This window comes from Myxocyprinus asiaticus, chromosome 29 (assembly GCF_019703515.2).
Source record: "Myxocyprinus asiaticus isolate MX2 ecotype Aquarium Trade chromosome 29, UBuf_Myxa_2, whole genome shotgun sequence".
Taxonomy (NCBI): Eukaryota; Metazoa; Chordata; class Actinopteri; order Cypriniformes; family Catostomidae; genus Myxocyprinus; species Myxocyprinus asiaticus.
In genome coordinates, this window is record NC_059372.1 from 19,114,353 (window position 1) to 19,129,300 (window position 14,948).

At 38.7% G+C, this 14,948-nt stretch overlaps 1 protein-coding gene across 1 annotated transcript; it reads right to left on the reverse strand.

Annotated features, from left to right (window-relative positions):
* Positions 1-3,500: 3,500 nt before the first annotated feature.
* Positions 3,501-13,307, reverse strand: LOC127419742 (desert hedgehog protein A-like). The gene is made up of 3 exons (XM_051661414.1): positions 12,192-13,307; positions 5,091-5,352; positions 3,501-4,670 (listed from the first exon to the last, which is right to left on the reverse strand). Exons 1-3 carry the CDS (start codon positions 12,528-12,530, stop codon positions 3,853-3,855), a joined length of 1,419 nt encoding a protein of 472 aa, XP_051517374.1. The 5' UTR covers positions 12,531-13,307; the 3' UTR covers positions 3,501-3,852.
* Between the last annotated feature and the right edge of the window lie 1,641 nt (positions 13,308-14,948).

Here is a 14,948-nt window from a genome sequence, read left to right on the forward strand (position 1 = left end):
CCGGGGGGGGGGTGCATGTCCATCTGCCCCCTCCATGTCCATGATAATCCTCTTGTATACCTTAACAGCTGTGAAAAATAAATAGAGGAAAAACCATGCGGTTACAAAAAATGAACAGTTCTCTCAGAAGCGTCATTGTAGATTTAAAACGATAATTTTTTTTACATTGTCTGACTGTTAATGAAATACCACAGCACTTTAGCTAAAGAGTACCTAATTGTACTATTTAGTTTATAATTTTTTATATATATATATATATTACACACTACCGGTAAAAACTTTTGAAACACTTGACTGAAATGTTTCTCATGATCTTAAAAATCTTTTGATCTGAAGGCGTATGCTAAAATGTTTGAAATTAGATTTGTAGACAAAAATATATTTGTGCCACCATATTAATTTATTTCATTATAAAACTAAAATGTAATCATTTTTCAATACTGTTTAAAATACATCCCAGGGTGATACCTCAAGAAGTTGGTTGAGAAAATGTCGAGTACATTTCTGCAAATTCTTGGCAAAGGGTGACTACTTTGAAGATGCTAAAATATAACACAGTTTTGATTTATTTTGGATTTTGTTTAGTCACAACATAATTCCCATTGTTCCATTTATGTTATTACATAGTTTTGATGACTTTACTATTATTCTAAAATGTGAAAAAAAAAAAGTTTAAAGAAAAATAGAATTTACTCAGGATGGTGCCAAAAACAAAAAACATCCAGTGAGCGGCAGTTCTGCGGATGGAAACGCCTTGTTGATGAGAGAGGTCAACAGAGAATGTCCAGACTGGTTGGAACTGACAAAGTCTACGGTAACTCAGATAACTGCTCTGTACAATTGTGATGAGAAGAATATCACCTCAGAATGCTATTCTGAGATGCAGGTTGGTGCTGTTTTGGTGGCACGAGGGGGACTTAAACAATATTAGGCAGGTGGTTTTATTGTTGTGGCTGAAAGTAGTGGAGGACCTCTAAAATGCCAAGGCTTGTGGGGTGCTACCGGTCAGCAGTGGTGAGTACCTACCGACAGTGGTCCGAGGAGGGACAAACCACAAACCGGCAACAAAGTATTGGGCACCCAAGGCTCATCAATGCGTGAGGGCAACGAAGGCTATCCCATATGGTCTGAACCAACAGAAGGTCTACTGTGGCACAAGTCACAGAACATTTTAATGATGGTTAAAGGAGGAATGTGTCACAACACAATCTATCGCACCCTGCTGCGTATGGGGCTGCGTAGCCACAGACCGGTCAGAGTGCCCATGATGACCTTTGTCCACCATCAACCACACATACAATGGGCATGCGAGCACTGGAACTGGACCTTGGAGCAGTGGAAGAAGGTTGCCTGGTCCGATGAGTCCCGGTTTCTTTTACATCACGTGGACGGCTGTGTATGTGTGCGCCAGTTACCTGGGGAAGTGATGGCACCAGGATGCACTGTGGGAAGATGACAAGCTGGTGGAGGGAGTGTGATGCTCTGGGCAGTGTTCTGCTGGGTAACCCTGGGTCCGGCCATTCATGTGGACGTCAATTTGACATGTGCCACCTACCTAAACATCGTTGCAGACCAGGTACACCCCTTCATGGCAATGGTATTCCCTGATGGCAGTGGCCTCTTTCAGCAGGATAATGCGTCCTTCCACACTGCACACATTGTTTGGGAATGGTTTGAGGAACCTAATGAAGAGTTCAAGGTGTTGCCCTGACCTCCAAATTCCCCAGATCTCAATCCGATTGAGCATCTGTGAGATGTGCTGGAGCAAAATGTCCCATCCACAGCGGCTCCACCTCGCAACTTACAGGACTTGAAGGATCTGCTGCTAATGTCTTGGTGCCAGATACCACAGGACACCTTCAAGGGTCTTGTAGAGTCCATGCAGTCCACGCGGAGGACCAACAGCATATTAGGCAGGTGGCCATAATGTTTTAGCTCATCAGTGTGTGTGTGTGTGTGTGTGTGTGTGTATATATATATATATATATATATTCAGCATAAATAATAAATATGATCTTGGACAAAGCCTCTTTTCTTTCATTTTAATAAATTCTATTCTAAATACTTTGGATTACTTCCTCAGCACTGGTAGATTTTTTCACTTGTTTTGACTATAAAAACTCTGCCAGTACAGTAAGACAAAATACACATGTTAAAAATACATTCTCTGAAAAACCTAAATATCTTATGCAGTGTTGTTTCTAAAACAAGATAAATCTAATTGATCTTGTTTTAAGGATTTTTAGATATTTTTACAGGAAAACAATAAAAAAATTATTATTATCAAGAATATGATTTTTGCCCTAATATCAAAGGTCTTACAAGAAAAAAAGAAATTATGATCCAACCTGAATTTTCTTGATAAAAAAATATGATCGTGCCTGGTAACATGTGGATGTAAAATGGCTAGAAATAGCATTATAGCTTAGCATAAAGCTGACAATTTACACAAGGTTTATTTCAAATTTTTCTGATCCAAACTTACTTCTCTGTCTGCTCATATGAATGTAACACATCATAACAAGTGTTTCACTGCTGTTCAAATGCACTTGGATCGCATCATTTATATGTATAAATGTTTTCCATCTGAAAGGACTAAATATTAAATGAAACAAATGACAATAAAATGCAAAGTAATCTCTTCAGTAATCAAAATACTTTTTGAATGTAACTGTATTCTAATTACTTATGATGTAAATTGTAACTGTAGTGGAATACAGTTACTTATATTTTGCATTTTAAATACGTATTCCCGTTACATGTATTTAGTTACTCCCCAACCCTGTATATATACTGTATTACATATAAGAAAAGAGGCTTTGCCCAAGATCATATTTATCATTTATGCTGAAAGATATACATTTTAACACAAAACACCAAGTGTTTTAACACAACTAATTCTAATCTTAAATAATATTGCAAATAATAATTTGTAATTTGTTACATATTTTATTTCAGGGTGCAGTTTTTCAGAGCAAATGGGTTTGGTAATTCATGCAGTGTCCTTTTAATAACGTCCACAAGGGGGTATGCTACACTTAGTAAAAGGCAACTTGTTAATGCCTGTAAAGTAACTGGCTGTAGATTTCAGGACACTGGAAATTGACCATAATTTGTCAGGCCGCAAAAGTTGACAATGTCAGATTTGATAAACTTAATTAAATACAATGTTAAGCATTAATTTGTTGGTAATTCATTTCTACTAAGAATGTCTAAGTGAATCACCAACTGCAGGACATAAATATAATTAGGTGTTTTGTCATTAACTGATATGTTATTGTGTACTTAGTACAACTCTAGTGTGGAGTTTTGTGTGAACAATATTAAACCAGATCAGGTTTATTTTGCAACAAAATACACTACAAGACTGTTCAGTAAAAATAAGAATACAACAATTGTAGCATGTTCTGTTTGCTGTTATAACAAAGGGCCTCAGGCCATAATCAAAACTACATGCATATACAGTTTAACAAGAAATATATATATTATGAATCCAAAAGTATAAAAATAAATATTTATTACTCTCTGAAATATTTCCTTGACAGACAAACATAATACAAATTTGCATTTTAAATCACAAAATTGTCTATATGGAGATCATATTAAATGAGATCATGTTCATATCTAAAATAATAATAAAAAAATTAAGTTACACAGTATTTTACATGTATGCGTAACTGCAACAAAATTTCCACAAAATTCCACATACACAGAGTGAAATAATTGCAACTGCATGTTATATTTGGTGATTAATAATACAAACTTTAGTGCCTATTGCATTTCCTTTTTGGTCAGAAGTTTAAAAAAAAATATTGAGTTGGTATTAAGTCAACATATTCTGTGTTTCGACCATCAGTAAAACTTCTGAGGATCAAGAAATATTTGTCCTAATGTGTGCAAAATCCTTGCATACCAGTAAACCGTTTTTGGGCCATCTGCCCAATCACAGTCTTGCAAAAAACTGTGTTCGTTTTCCATTCCAACTGTGGCATCTTGGAATTTGCTGCTTGTGCTGGAAGACGTGCCTGAACTATTGTGTATCACATTTGTGAGGAAGGTCAGATCTGTTGAACAGATAGAGACCTTGGCACTGCTTTTAAGTATCACTGTTTGTGAGTTCTCTTCCACCTCTGATTGGAAAAAGCCAAACAGGAAGCGGAAAGGCCAAAATGCCCAGTGTGCGAGTTTGTGATCCTCAAAAGAAGCATAGTTGGAAGCCAGCACGCCATCAACAAATAAGTTCCCATGTTCTGTTAAAGGGGCATAAACCCCCATCCTCTCCTCCAATAAAATGGAGACTACCTTGGATGGCAGAATTCCTCTATCCCCTCCAGTAGTAAATATATAGTCCCCAATCCTAACTCTTTTGGCAAATTTAGCACTATACTCGTGGTGCAGCTTGAAACTGGGAGCTGCAAAGATGAGGTGGTTTGGAGTAAGTGCTATTTGTTGTCCATTTTCTGTGCCAAAAATAAGGAAAGTGGATCTGCTCTCACTATCCCAATGTAGAAAGAGAAGTACTCGGCTGAGAACAGTTTCACCTGACCAAGACAAGGAAAGCACCTTCTCTCCAGGACGCAAACACGACATTGGCTTTTGCACACCCCCAGCCATTGTCACAAGTCCTGATCCTGAAAAGCAGCCCCCTTTCTCCACTGCTACAGAGTGGTCTGGAAAAATGAGAAATAGAACCAGTTATTAATTAAACTGGAAATCATATTCCAATTCTTCACTTCAGGGATAATTAATCCAAAAATATATAATTATGTCATAATTTACTCACTCTCATGTTGTTTCAGACCCATATGTCCTACTTTCTTCCATAGAACACAAATGTTAGGGACTGACAACCTCAGTCACCATTCACCCTCGTTGCATCTTTTTCTACACATTGAAAGTGAACAAAAGTCCCTAACATTTTGCCTTTTGTGTTCCACAGGGAAAAAAATTTAAACAACATGGGACAACATGAGGGTGTGTAAATGATGACAGAATTTTAATTTATAAGATTTACTTGAAAATATTTAAATGACTTATTAAGTTTGGAAATGTTGGTAAAGACACATTAATAGCTGTTCTTTTGAGCTTACCAGCTTTGACAGAGCAGTGAACGTGATATTTGGATTCATAGTGCACCCAGTCAAATCCAGCCTCAACTGCCAGCTGTGCAAGAAGGCCATATTTTTTGGTGTCCCGGTCTGAGGTGGTGATGTCGACAGCACGGCCCTCATAATGCAAAGAACCAGGGGGGTGGTGCCCATCCTCATCCCAGGCCTCTGTTACTCGCAGTCGGACCCCAGGCCACTGGTTCATCACTGCTATGGCCAATTTATTAAGGCAGTCCTTGCAACGCTGTAAAGTGGAAAGAGTGTGAGCAAATGTAACTATCATACAGTACAGAAAGGGGCTGAAGTGCTTTTTTTGTTGTTGTATAAGCTCTCCGTCGAACTGTATAAAATTGTAAAATTCTACAGGGAAATATTTTTGACAAATGGAAGTCATACATGATTAATTAACAATTTGCAGCCCTCTTACCTTACCAATGATTCATACTAGAAGCATCATGCCTGCTCAAAACTGAGTGGCATGTGCCACCTTCAGATTTTTGAATCAGTGGGTTTTTAATGCAACTTCCAAAAAAAAATAAATAAAAAAATGATATGCATCTTTGATAATTAACATGTATGACTATTGTAGCTAAAAATAAAAAGTGTTTGTCTAAAACGCTGTGGCAGAAATCACTTATTCACATGTCTAATTTTGATCAGTCCAATCAAGTCACATATAAACAGAAACGTCCTCTCACTTTCAGCTGCTTTTATTTTCAGCAAACGTAACGTGTAAATATTTGTATGAACATAAAAAGATTAAACAACTAAGACATAAACTGAACAAGTTTCACAGACATGTGATTAACAGAAATGGAATAATGTGTCCCTAAACAAAGGGGGGGGGGGGTCAAAAGTAACAGTCAGTATCTGGTGTGTCCACCAGCTTCATTAAGTACTGCAGTGCATCTCCTCCTCATGGACTGCACCAGATGTTACCCCACTCTTCCACCAAGGCACTTGCAAGTTCCCGGACATTTCTGGGTGCAGCCCTCACCCTCCAATCTAACAGGTCCCAGACGTGCTCAATGGGATTGAGATCCGGGCTCTTTGCTGGCCATGGCAGAACACTGACATTCCTGTCTTGCAGGAAATCATGCACAGAACGAGCAGTATGGCTGGTGGCATTGTCATGCTAGAGGGTCATGTCAAGATGAGCCTGCATGAAGGGTAGCACATGAGGGAGGAGGATGTCTTCCCTGTAACGCACAGCGTTGAGATTACCTGCAATGACAACAAGCTCAGTCCGATGATGCTATGACGCAACACCCCAAACCATGACGGACCTTCCACCTCCAAATCGATCCAGCTCCAGAGTACAGGCCTCGGGGTAACGCTTATTCCTTCGACGATAAATACAAGTCCGACCATCACCCCTGGTGAGACAAAACCACGACTCGTCAGTGAAGAGCACTTTTGCCAGTCCTGTCTGGTCCAGCGAAGGTGGGTTTGTGCCCATCGGCGACGTTGATGCCGGTGGTATCTGGTAAGGACCTGCCTTACAACAGGCCTACGAGCCCTCAGTCCAGCCTCTCTCAGCCAACTGCGGACAGTCTGAGCACTGATGTTGGGATTGTGCATTCCTGGTGTAACTCGGGCAGTTGTTGTTGCCATCCTGTACCTGTCCTGCAGGTGTGATATTCGGATGTACCGATCCTGTGCAGGTGTTGTTACACATGGTCTGCCACTGCGAGGACGATCAGCTGTCCTTCCCATCTCCCTGTAGCGCTGTCTTAGGCATCTCGCAGTATGGCATTGCAATTTATTGCTCTGGCCACATCTGCAGTCCTCATGCTTCCATGCAGCATGCCTAAGGCACGTTCACGCAGATGAGCAGGGACTCTGGGCATCGTTCTTTTGGTGTTTTTCAGAGTCAGTAGACAGGTCTCTTTAGTGTCCTAAGTTTTTATAACTGTGACATTAATTGCCTACGGTCTGTAAGCTGTTAGTGTCTTAACAACCGATCCACAGGTGCATGTTCATTAATTGTTTATGGTTCATTGAACAAGCATGGAAAACATTGTTTAAACCCTTTATAATAAAGATCTGTAAAGTTATTTGGATTTGTTTTTTACAAAATTATCTTTAAAATACAGTGTCCTGAAAAAGGGACGTTTCTTTTTTTGCTGAGTTTATAATAGCACAAGTCACACTTAAAGGGATAGTAAACATTGAAAATGATCTCATCATTTACTCACCCTCATGCCATCCCAGATGTGTATGACTCTCTTTCATCTGCAGAACACAAACTAAGACTTTTAGAAGAATATCACAGCTCTGTGGGTCCATACAATGCAAGTGAATGGTGGCCAGAACTTTGAATATCCAAAAAGCATATAAAGGCAGCATAAAAGTAATCCACATGACTCCAGTGGTTAAATCCATGTCTTCAGAAGCGATATGATAGGTGTGGGTGAGAAACAGATACAATTTTAAGTCCTTTTTTACTATAAATTCTCCTCCCTGCCCAGTAGGTGGCGATATGCATGAAGACTGCAAGGTGCAAAAAACAAATGAAGAATGTGAAAGTGAAAATAAAAGTGGAGATTTATAGTAAACAAGCACTTAAATATTTATCTGTTTTTCACTCACACTTATATCACTTCTAAAGATATGGATTTAACCACTGGAGTCTTATGGATTACTTTTATGTGCTTTTTGGACTTTCAAAGTTCTGTTCACCATTCACTTGCATTGTATGGAGCTATATAGCTTAGATAGTCTTATAAAAATCTTTGTTTTGTTTTCAGCGGAAGAAAGAAAGTTTTGTGTGAACTGTCCTTTTTAACACACACACAAACACACACACACACACACACACACACACACATATATATATATATATATATATATATATATATATACTAACCCATCTTCACTGGTGCCACTAAAATTTTAGGTGCATGGTGCCAATGACCTTTCAATTCTTTTGACTTTCCTTTGTTGATAATGCTGAAATCATAGCAAAAACCATGACATTTAACTATTGTGTCATCTCAGTTTTTGGCAGAAATTTACACTGGTAGACATTATAAAATTTTTGTCTAGAATATTCAGCTCTTCTAAAGGCCACATCCACCCCCAAACATCTAACAATCAGAACAAAGCTACTTTAACTCATTTCCAGCATTCTTTGGACACTTCAGCTGTGTCAAAGTGTAAAGTCAAGGTCAATACTTTTTCAACTTCACACGATGGGAGAATTTTCACACAGTCTTTTGAATGACCCCAGTGTCAGCCAAAGTAGACTTTGTATTATAGCATTTAGGAATTTGTATATGATTCTCCTTACGGACAAAAAGGTGCACCTCTCTACACCACATGTAATGGGGGATCTGGGAAAAAGTAGTCTTTTTCTACATGAAAATGTATTTTATGTGACCTAGTGTCTTGTATTGAAACACATAGTGAGGTATTGAGAGGGTATGGGAAAAGGCGAGAAACCAAGACAAGGTCGAAAAGCCAAGAAGAGAAAGAAGAAAGCAAGAACCAGTCTGAGCGAGAGGGTAGATGGATGGAATGTTTAGACATGTACTTGGGAATGTGACAGCAAGAGTGAGAAATCAAGAGGGGAAGAAAACAAACCAAGGAAAATTTTCTCGCAATGCTGTCTGACAGAGGCGTTTCATTGTCAAAACTACAATAGAGGCTTTTCCGATGGTGCCATTACTTCAACAGGCGGGAATTCTCCACAGGCGACCCCGCAGAGTCTTGAAAAGATACACAAAGGATAGCTTTCAGAGTTGGGCAACAAGAAGGCACATGCATACATACACATACACCAACTCTAAGCATTTTCATAAGGGTGCTTCCAGTTAACCAGATGCTAATCTACATTGATACAGTCGAACTTCTATCAGTAATATCAAACTTATCAGTGATATCTCAACATGATCTATGGCACGATTTACATGCATTAACCCATGCTAAACAATTCATAGCATAATTTTTATTTTATTTTTAAAGGATACAAATATTTAACTCTAAATGTCATGTCAATTTGTCATGTCTCATTTTGGGGCATTTATATATATATTTAAAAAAAATAAAATTCTGTGTATACTCTGTTGTTCACAATGTTATCTACGTCACTCACCTACCTTCATGTTTACAAAAAGGGAACACACACACGCAGACTAAGGAAGTAGAGGTGTAGTGTAATGATCATTTTAAAGCTCACTAACAAAAAACATAGTTAAAGATTAAATCAGTCCTATTGTCACATTTTTAGATTGAGGAGGTTAGTAAATAAAAAATGTCAAGGGAAACATTGCTAAACAAGTCAACATAACCATCTAAAAAAAAATGATTTTGCAGGAACTTTTTAGTTAAGATTTACCTTGTGTCACTGCTTTTTCAACACTATTAGCCCTAATAAGTTAGCAGACAGCAGAAATGTTGTCAATCAGTTACATACATTTTTTTAAAATTAATAAACTGCCAAGTTTAAGTTAAAAGAACTTTCAGATTTTGATTTTGCACTACACATGCATGTTAATTGCTCTTGAAACTTGAAATATCGAGTAAGCTTACTCATACATTTTAATGGTACTTTAAGTTTAACTCTTTGGTTGAACTTGAAATCACCATATAAGCTCAACTTAAATACTTCAAGTAGAGGGAATTTAACTAGCTAGAACACGATAGTACAGTGAATGTTAGCATGCTAAATGCATGCTAACTGGAAACAGTATGCTTTGATTAGCATAGCAGTAGTATAGCAATACACTGAAGAACAATCTTAAATTGTACGTGTCCTCAACTCCACTATTCACCCTAACGGTAACCCACCAAAACTTTAACAGAAACTTTTCTAGCCTAAATAACACAACAAAACATTAAACAATAACAAGTCTCCCCGTTTACATTCATCTTGCACAAAGACACATTATATAACACTAAATTTTAACATTTACTCTCCCTGTCGAGTGCCATGGAAAACATGCTGGGAAATAGAAATCCCCTGCCCAGTTTCAGTTAAATTTAAGTTCCTGTAAATGTAAAGAGACAAGTTCATTAAACTCAAAACAATAAAACAATTCAGGTTACTTAAAAGGTGTAAGTTTTGTGAACTCAAAAGAAAGAGAAAGTTCTAAATACTCATCAAGGTTAATTTATTTGAACTAATTTATATGGTTTAAAGGTGCACTCAGTAACTTTTGTCTTTGTGTCATCTTGGACTTACACTGACACCTAGCCGCTTGGATGTGGCATCATTTAAAATAATAGTTTTCAGTTTCAGACAAGTGTATCTGTCTGCATCCTGTAAGAATACAAGGAACACCCACTTCATGACATTCCCACTACTTGTAACACTCCCTCTGGATCATCAAGCGATTCTATTGGCTACAAGAACTTTTAAAATACTATGCAATCGTTGTATGATTCATTTTCTCTTAACTCTTTAAATATGATATTGAATGGGGTCCTGGGCAGCTCAGCGAGTACTGACGCTGACTACCACCCCTGGAGTCGCGAGTTTGAATCCAGGGCATGCTGAGTGACTCCAGCCAGGTTTCCTTAGCAAACAATTTGGCAAATGCGATAAGATGTGCGGATTGACGGTCTCAGACGCGGAGGCAACTGAGATTTGTCCTCCGCTTTAAGTCCTCATGGTGGCGTAGTGACTCACCTCAATTCGGGTGGCAGAGTCTGAGACCGTCAACCTGCGCATCTTATCAAGTGGCTTGTTGAGCATGTTACCACGGAGATGTAGCACATGTGGAGGCTTCACGCTATTCTCCGCGGCATCCATGCACAACTCACCACTGAGAGCGAACCACATTATAGCGACCACGAGGAGGTTACCCCATGTGACTTTACCCTCCCTAGCAACCAGGCCAGTTTGGTTGCTTAGGAGACCTGGCTGGAGTCACTCAGCACGCCCTGGATTCGAAATCATGACTCCAGGAGTGGTAGTCAGTGTCTTTACATGCTGAGCTACCCAGGCCCCCTGTCACATATCATGTTAAATGGAAGATATAAATGGTAAACTGAACTTACTTGTTTAATGTGAAATTTTTTGGAAGTGTTCTTTACTCTATTCCTGAGGTGTTTGTACAATTTCTGCTTGTTCAATAATAACATAAGATATAAATGGTAAGATAAACGTTTATCTGTTCTGTTTTGTCCAGTTAGCTTACAGGCTAATTTAATTTAATTCTAGCTTAGCATACCGCTAGCTTCTTCTCTTCACTTTCATTCAATTTGTCCTCACTGTCGCCACCTACTGATACGGCAGTATGAATTAATTTAAAAGAACTTTTAATTTGATGTATATTTAATGAATATACAAACATTTCATTTTTAAAATCTTTGTGGTTATGGTTAGATTTAGAGTTATGAATAGGTGTAGGTGTTTATGGTTGCTGCAGGACTCCAAATAAACACAACAATGTATGAATGTGGCATCTAACAAGACTTCAGAATTTCCCTGGTTATTTGGAGGGGGCGTAACTTGTAGTGGGCGTGTCTTGTAGTAGTTTTGCAGGACACAGACAGACCCCTCTCGTTTCAGATGCTATTGTAGAAATTTAGTATTCACAGTTAGCCATTATTACTTTAATCAAAGAGTGAAAGTGTCAAATAACAGGACAGTTACTGAGATTATGCGAGTAGTATTCGGCTGGTCATGTGATTCTAACATGGCAGCCCCCATGTGCGGACCCTCTCCATGTAGAATAAAACAGCTTTCATAAGGTTACTTAATTTTAGTCTTAATTAAGTGGTCATGACTTCCTACATATATTGCAAAATTACAATTCATTTCTTTAGGAGTTAGTGCACCTTTAATTTTTCCCAACTCAAAACAATTAATTATTTTGAGTATTCGGGTTTACAGTAGGCTACATCATAGTCATTTGTATTAATTGGCAACCCAAAAACTATAACAATCAAACACTGCAAGTACTGTTTAACTGTGCATGAAGTATGCCATGGATGACTGAGAGAGTTAAAAGGCCACCAGATGTAGGCTATCTGCAAAACCATGAAATGGGTACATTGTACACGGGGCGCAATTTAATACAGCTTCCTGTTCAGTTGATTCTATTAACTATTAGCCTACACACGGATTTTCTTTACCTTGGTCATGAACCGGTCAGCTTTGGTATGCTCCTCGTCTTTGAAGTCAATATCAGTGTTGTAGTTGCACACGAGCTCATTGAAGCGCTCCGAATTGCGCGTTATCCTGCCCTCCGCTCTTCCGCTCGCGCCCAGGTTGTTCTCAGAGACACCAGGCACGAACTGCTTGTACGACATCGGAGTTAACTTGCGCTGCCTGGAGCGACTGCCGTAACCGGGACCCGGTCCGCATCCCTGAACCGCCATCCACGAGTAAAGACACGCAGTAAGCAGGCAGAGCCGTGCCAGTCTTACCCACGGAGCAAACGTCATTGACGCGCGTGAAGTGTGCCAGGGCATCAGCGAGCCGCAAAGCCTGCAGCGCGAACGTCTCTCCCAGCACCTCGTTGCATCTCATTAACACAGATGACTTTTTCCATGTCCATATCACGATCTTGAATTAAAAAGGGCACTCCTAGGAATTAGGCTCGTAAATTATTGACCAAAGTTTAACGGTTTCCAGATCAACCTGATTATTTACAGCCTATATCTAAACATCAAATTCCATAACATGCATTTTTCCTCATAATGCTGATTGACTGCAGTTATATATTTTGCTTAAAAAGTGCCTAGATATAACATAAAAACACCTAAATCTGAAGTAGCCTACAAATGAAACACATGTAGCACAGTTGCCAATCCATTTATAACTTTTGGAGACATAATTTCAAGTAGAGATGGACAGATTGCATCCTCGTTTTCCCTTGTAGACATAGGCATAGCAACAGGTGTTTCATCCCATCATCCTACCCCACCTTGGACAGCTCCGCACAAAATAGCGTTTTCTGAAATAGCCTTCAAAGCGCGTCTCTCTGTATCTCTTGCCTGATGATCGCGCTCAAACATAATTTCATTCCTTTAGTGTCTGAGTGCTCTGACTCTGGTTCTACACGTGTTTGTTCCAGTCTCGACACTGAGCGCTTTTAACCATTGAGTATTTGTGACCGGACAACGATTGCCCTCCCTTCCTGCGCGCGCGCTCCGTGGACAATTGCGCATACGCCTCCTCACGCGCGTTTTCAGTCATGCAGTTATGAAGTTATTACAATGTATTACAACCAGCAGGCACTGATTTCAAAGCATTTTTCTGAGTTGCGAATTCAAAATGTTTGTGTCTACACTTGTTGGGCGGAGATAATATTGATAGTTGTCACACTTATCCCTCCAATCAGTGAATATTTCTCAGGGTAGGTGTATATTTGAAAGTCAGTTTCTATGCATGCACATACCTTAACGCTTTGGCTACAAAAAAAAAAAAAAAAAAAAAAGCTTTTGGACATTTTCACCATTATTGCCCTGGTAAAAGATAGGCTACTTCATTGAACCCATGTTGACCTTTTGTCAGAACATGTCCCTATAGCGGGGCTTGTTGTAAGACTTTATGGGGTAAGTTGTCACAAACGGAACATCCCATTAAATAGCTTATTATTGGCTTTTCAGCCAAATTTAACCAGTAAAACAATTATGAAGCACAAAACAATTTACAAAAGAGCAAACCTTGCTTGCAAAAATGCCATTGTTTTGATAAACAGAAAATGCAATAAACTACACAATTATAACATATTGAAGGCATGTGCCAACCTGCCCCAAACGGACATTTGTGAAATATCCTGGCATCCCCACAGTTTATCCTTAAGGTTAAAATCTTCCTTCATTAAATAATGGACCTTTCTGAATATAAAGTGGTTGGTTTTAATGTGTTCATTTATTTACCCAATAGCTGGCCTATTGCAAAAATATGATATTGGAATTTAAGTTTGGAGAATACAATTCACAAAATGATTCTAATTTAAGATTATGTGTTTGAAATCAACATAGAAAACCACTGCCTTAGAAAACAAGCATTTGTATAATTAGACTTTTGACTCAAAACCAGAACCAAAACCTAGTAACTGAGATACAGGATTGCCCTTGTAAAAACATCCCCATGTGACAACTAGCCCCTGTCTTCCCCTCTTGGAGTAGTATAAATAACTCTCAGTCCATTAGTCTCTCTGTTGTGTATTTAAATCCAGGTGAGGGTCAATGACACGTAGGCTATCACTGGCAGCTTCCTGCTAAGAGATTTGTAGTTATGTGCTACATTTATATGACTCATTCATTTCTCTCTCTTTGTTTTTCTCCTGTAGCAGAAGTCACTGGCTGACACATGCACCAGAAGACCTCGGAGCCGTTAACACCCATGTTTTATCAATGTCATAATTTGAAACCACGTCTGAACAATGGCTCAAAATTAGAAGACAATAAAAATATCTTGTCAAAATTGTAAAGCGAGTGAGAGGAAGAAAAATAAAGAGCTGCAAAATATCAAAATGACTTCCACTAACCTGTGAGATGCATCCAGAACTCTGACATCTCAGACAATTAATTTACATGCAAAGAGACATGTATAAATGTTAAGGTAGGTTCATAGGAAAGCTCTCTGCCTACAAACTGCAGTATGTGTAAACAATGACTAATGGCCACTATTGTAAAGGTATAGTTCACCCGGAAATTAACAATTTACTCACCCTCATGTTGTTCCAGTTCATTTGAAAACTACATGAACAAAACAGTATCTCAGTTTTTGTAGTATAGTATAAAATCTCATGTTGTTCCAAACCTGTATGACTTTTTCCTTCCATGGAAAACAAAAGGAAATGCTTGGTAGATTGACAGCTTCAGTCACCATTCACTTTAATTGTAAAAGGATGTAATGAACAGTGACTGAAAAATGCC

Bases quoted from the DNA above. Each gene is read 5' to 3' on its own strand.
- LOC127419742 (XM_051661414.1), bottom strand. From the start codon at position 12,530: ATGCCCTGGCACACTTCACGCGCGTCAATGACGTTTGCTCCGTGGGTA. The intron at 5,353-12,191 runs GTAAAGAAAATC...TCCACTTTACAG, and splicing joins CTGACCGGTTCATGACCAAG to CGTTGCAAGGACTGCCTTAA. The intron at 4,671-5,090 runs GTAAGCTCAAAA...TCATTTTTCCAG, and splicing joins TCACTGCTCTGTCAAAGCTG to ACCACTCTGTAGCAGTGGAG.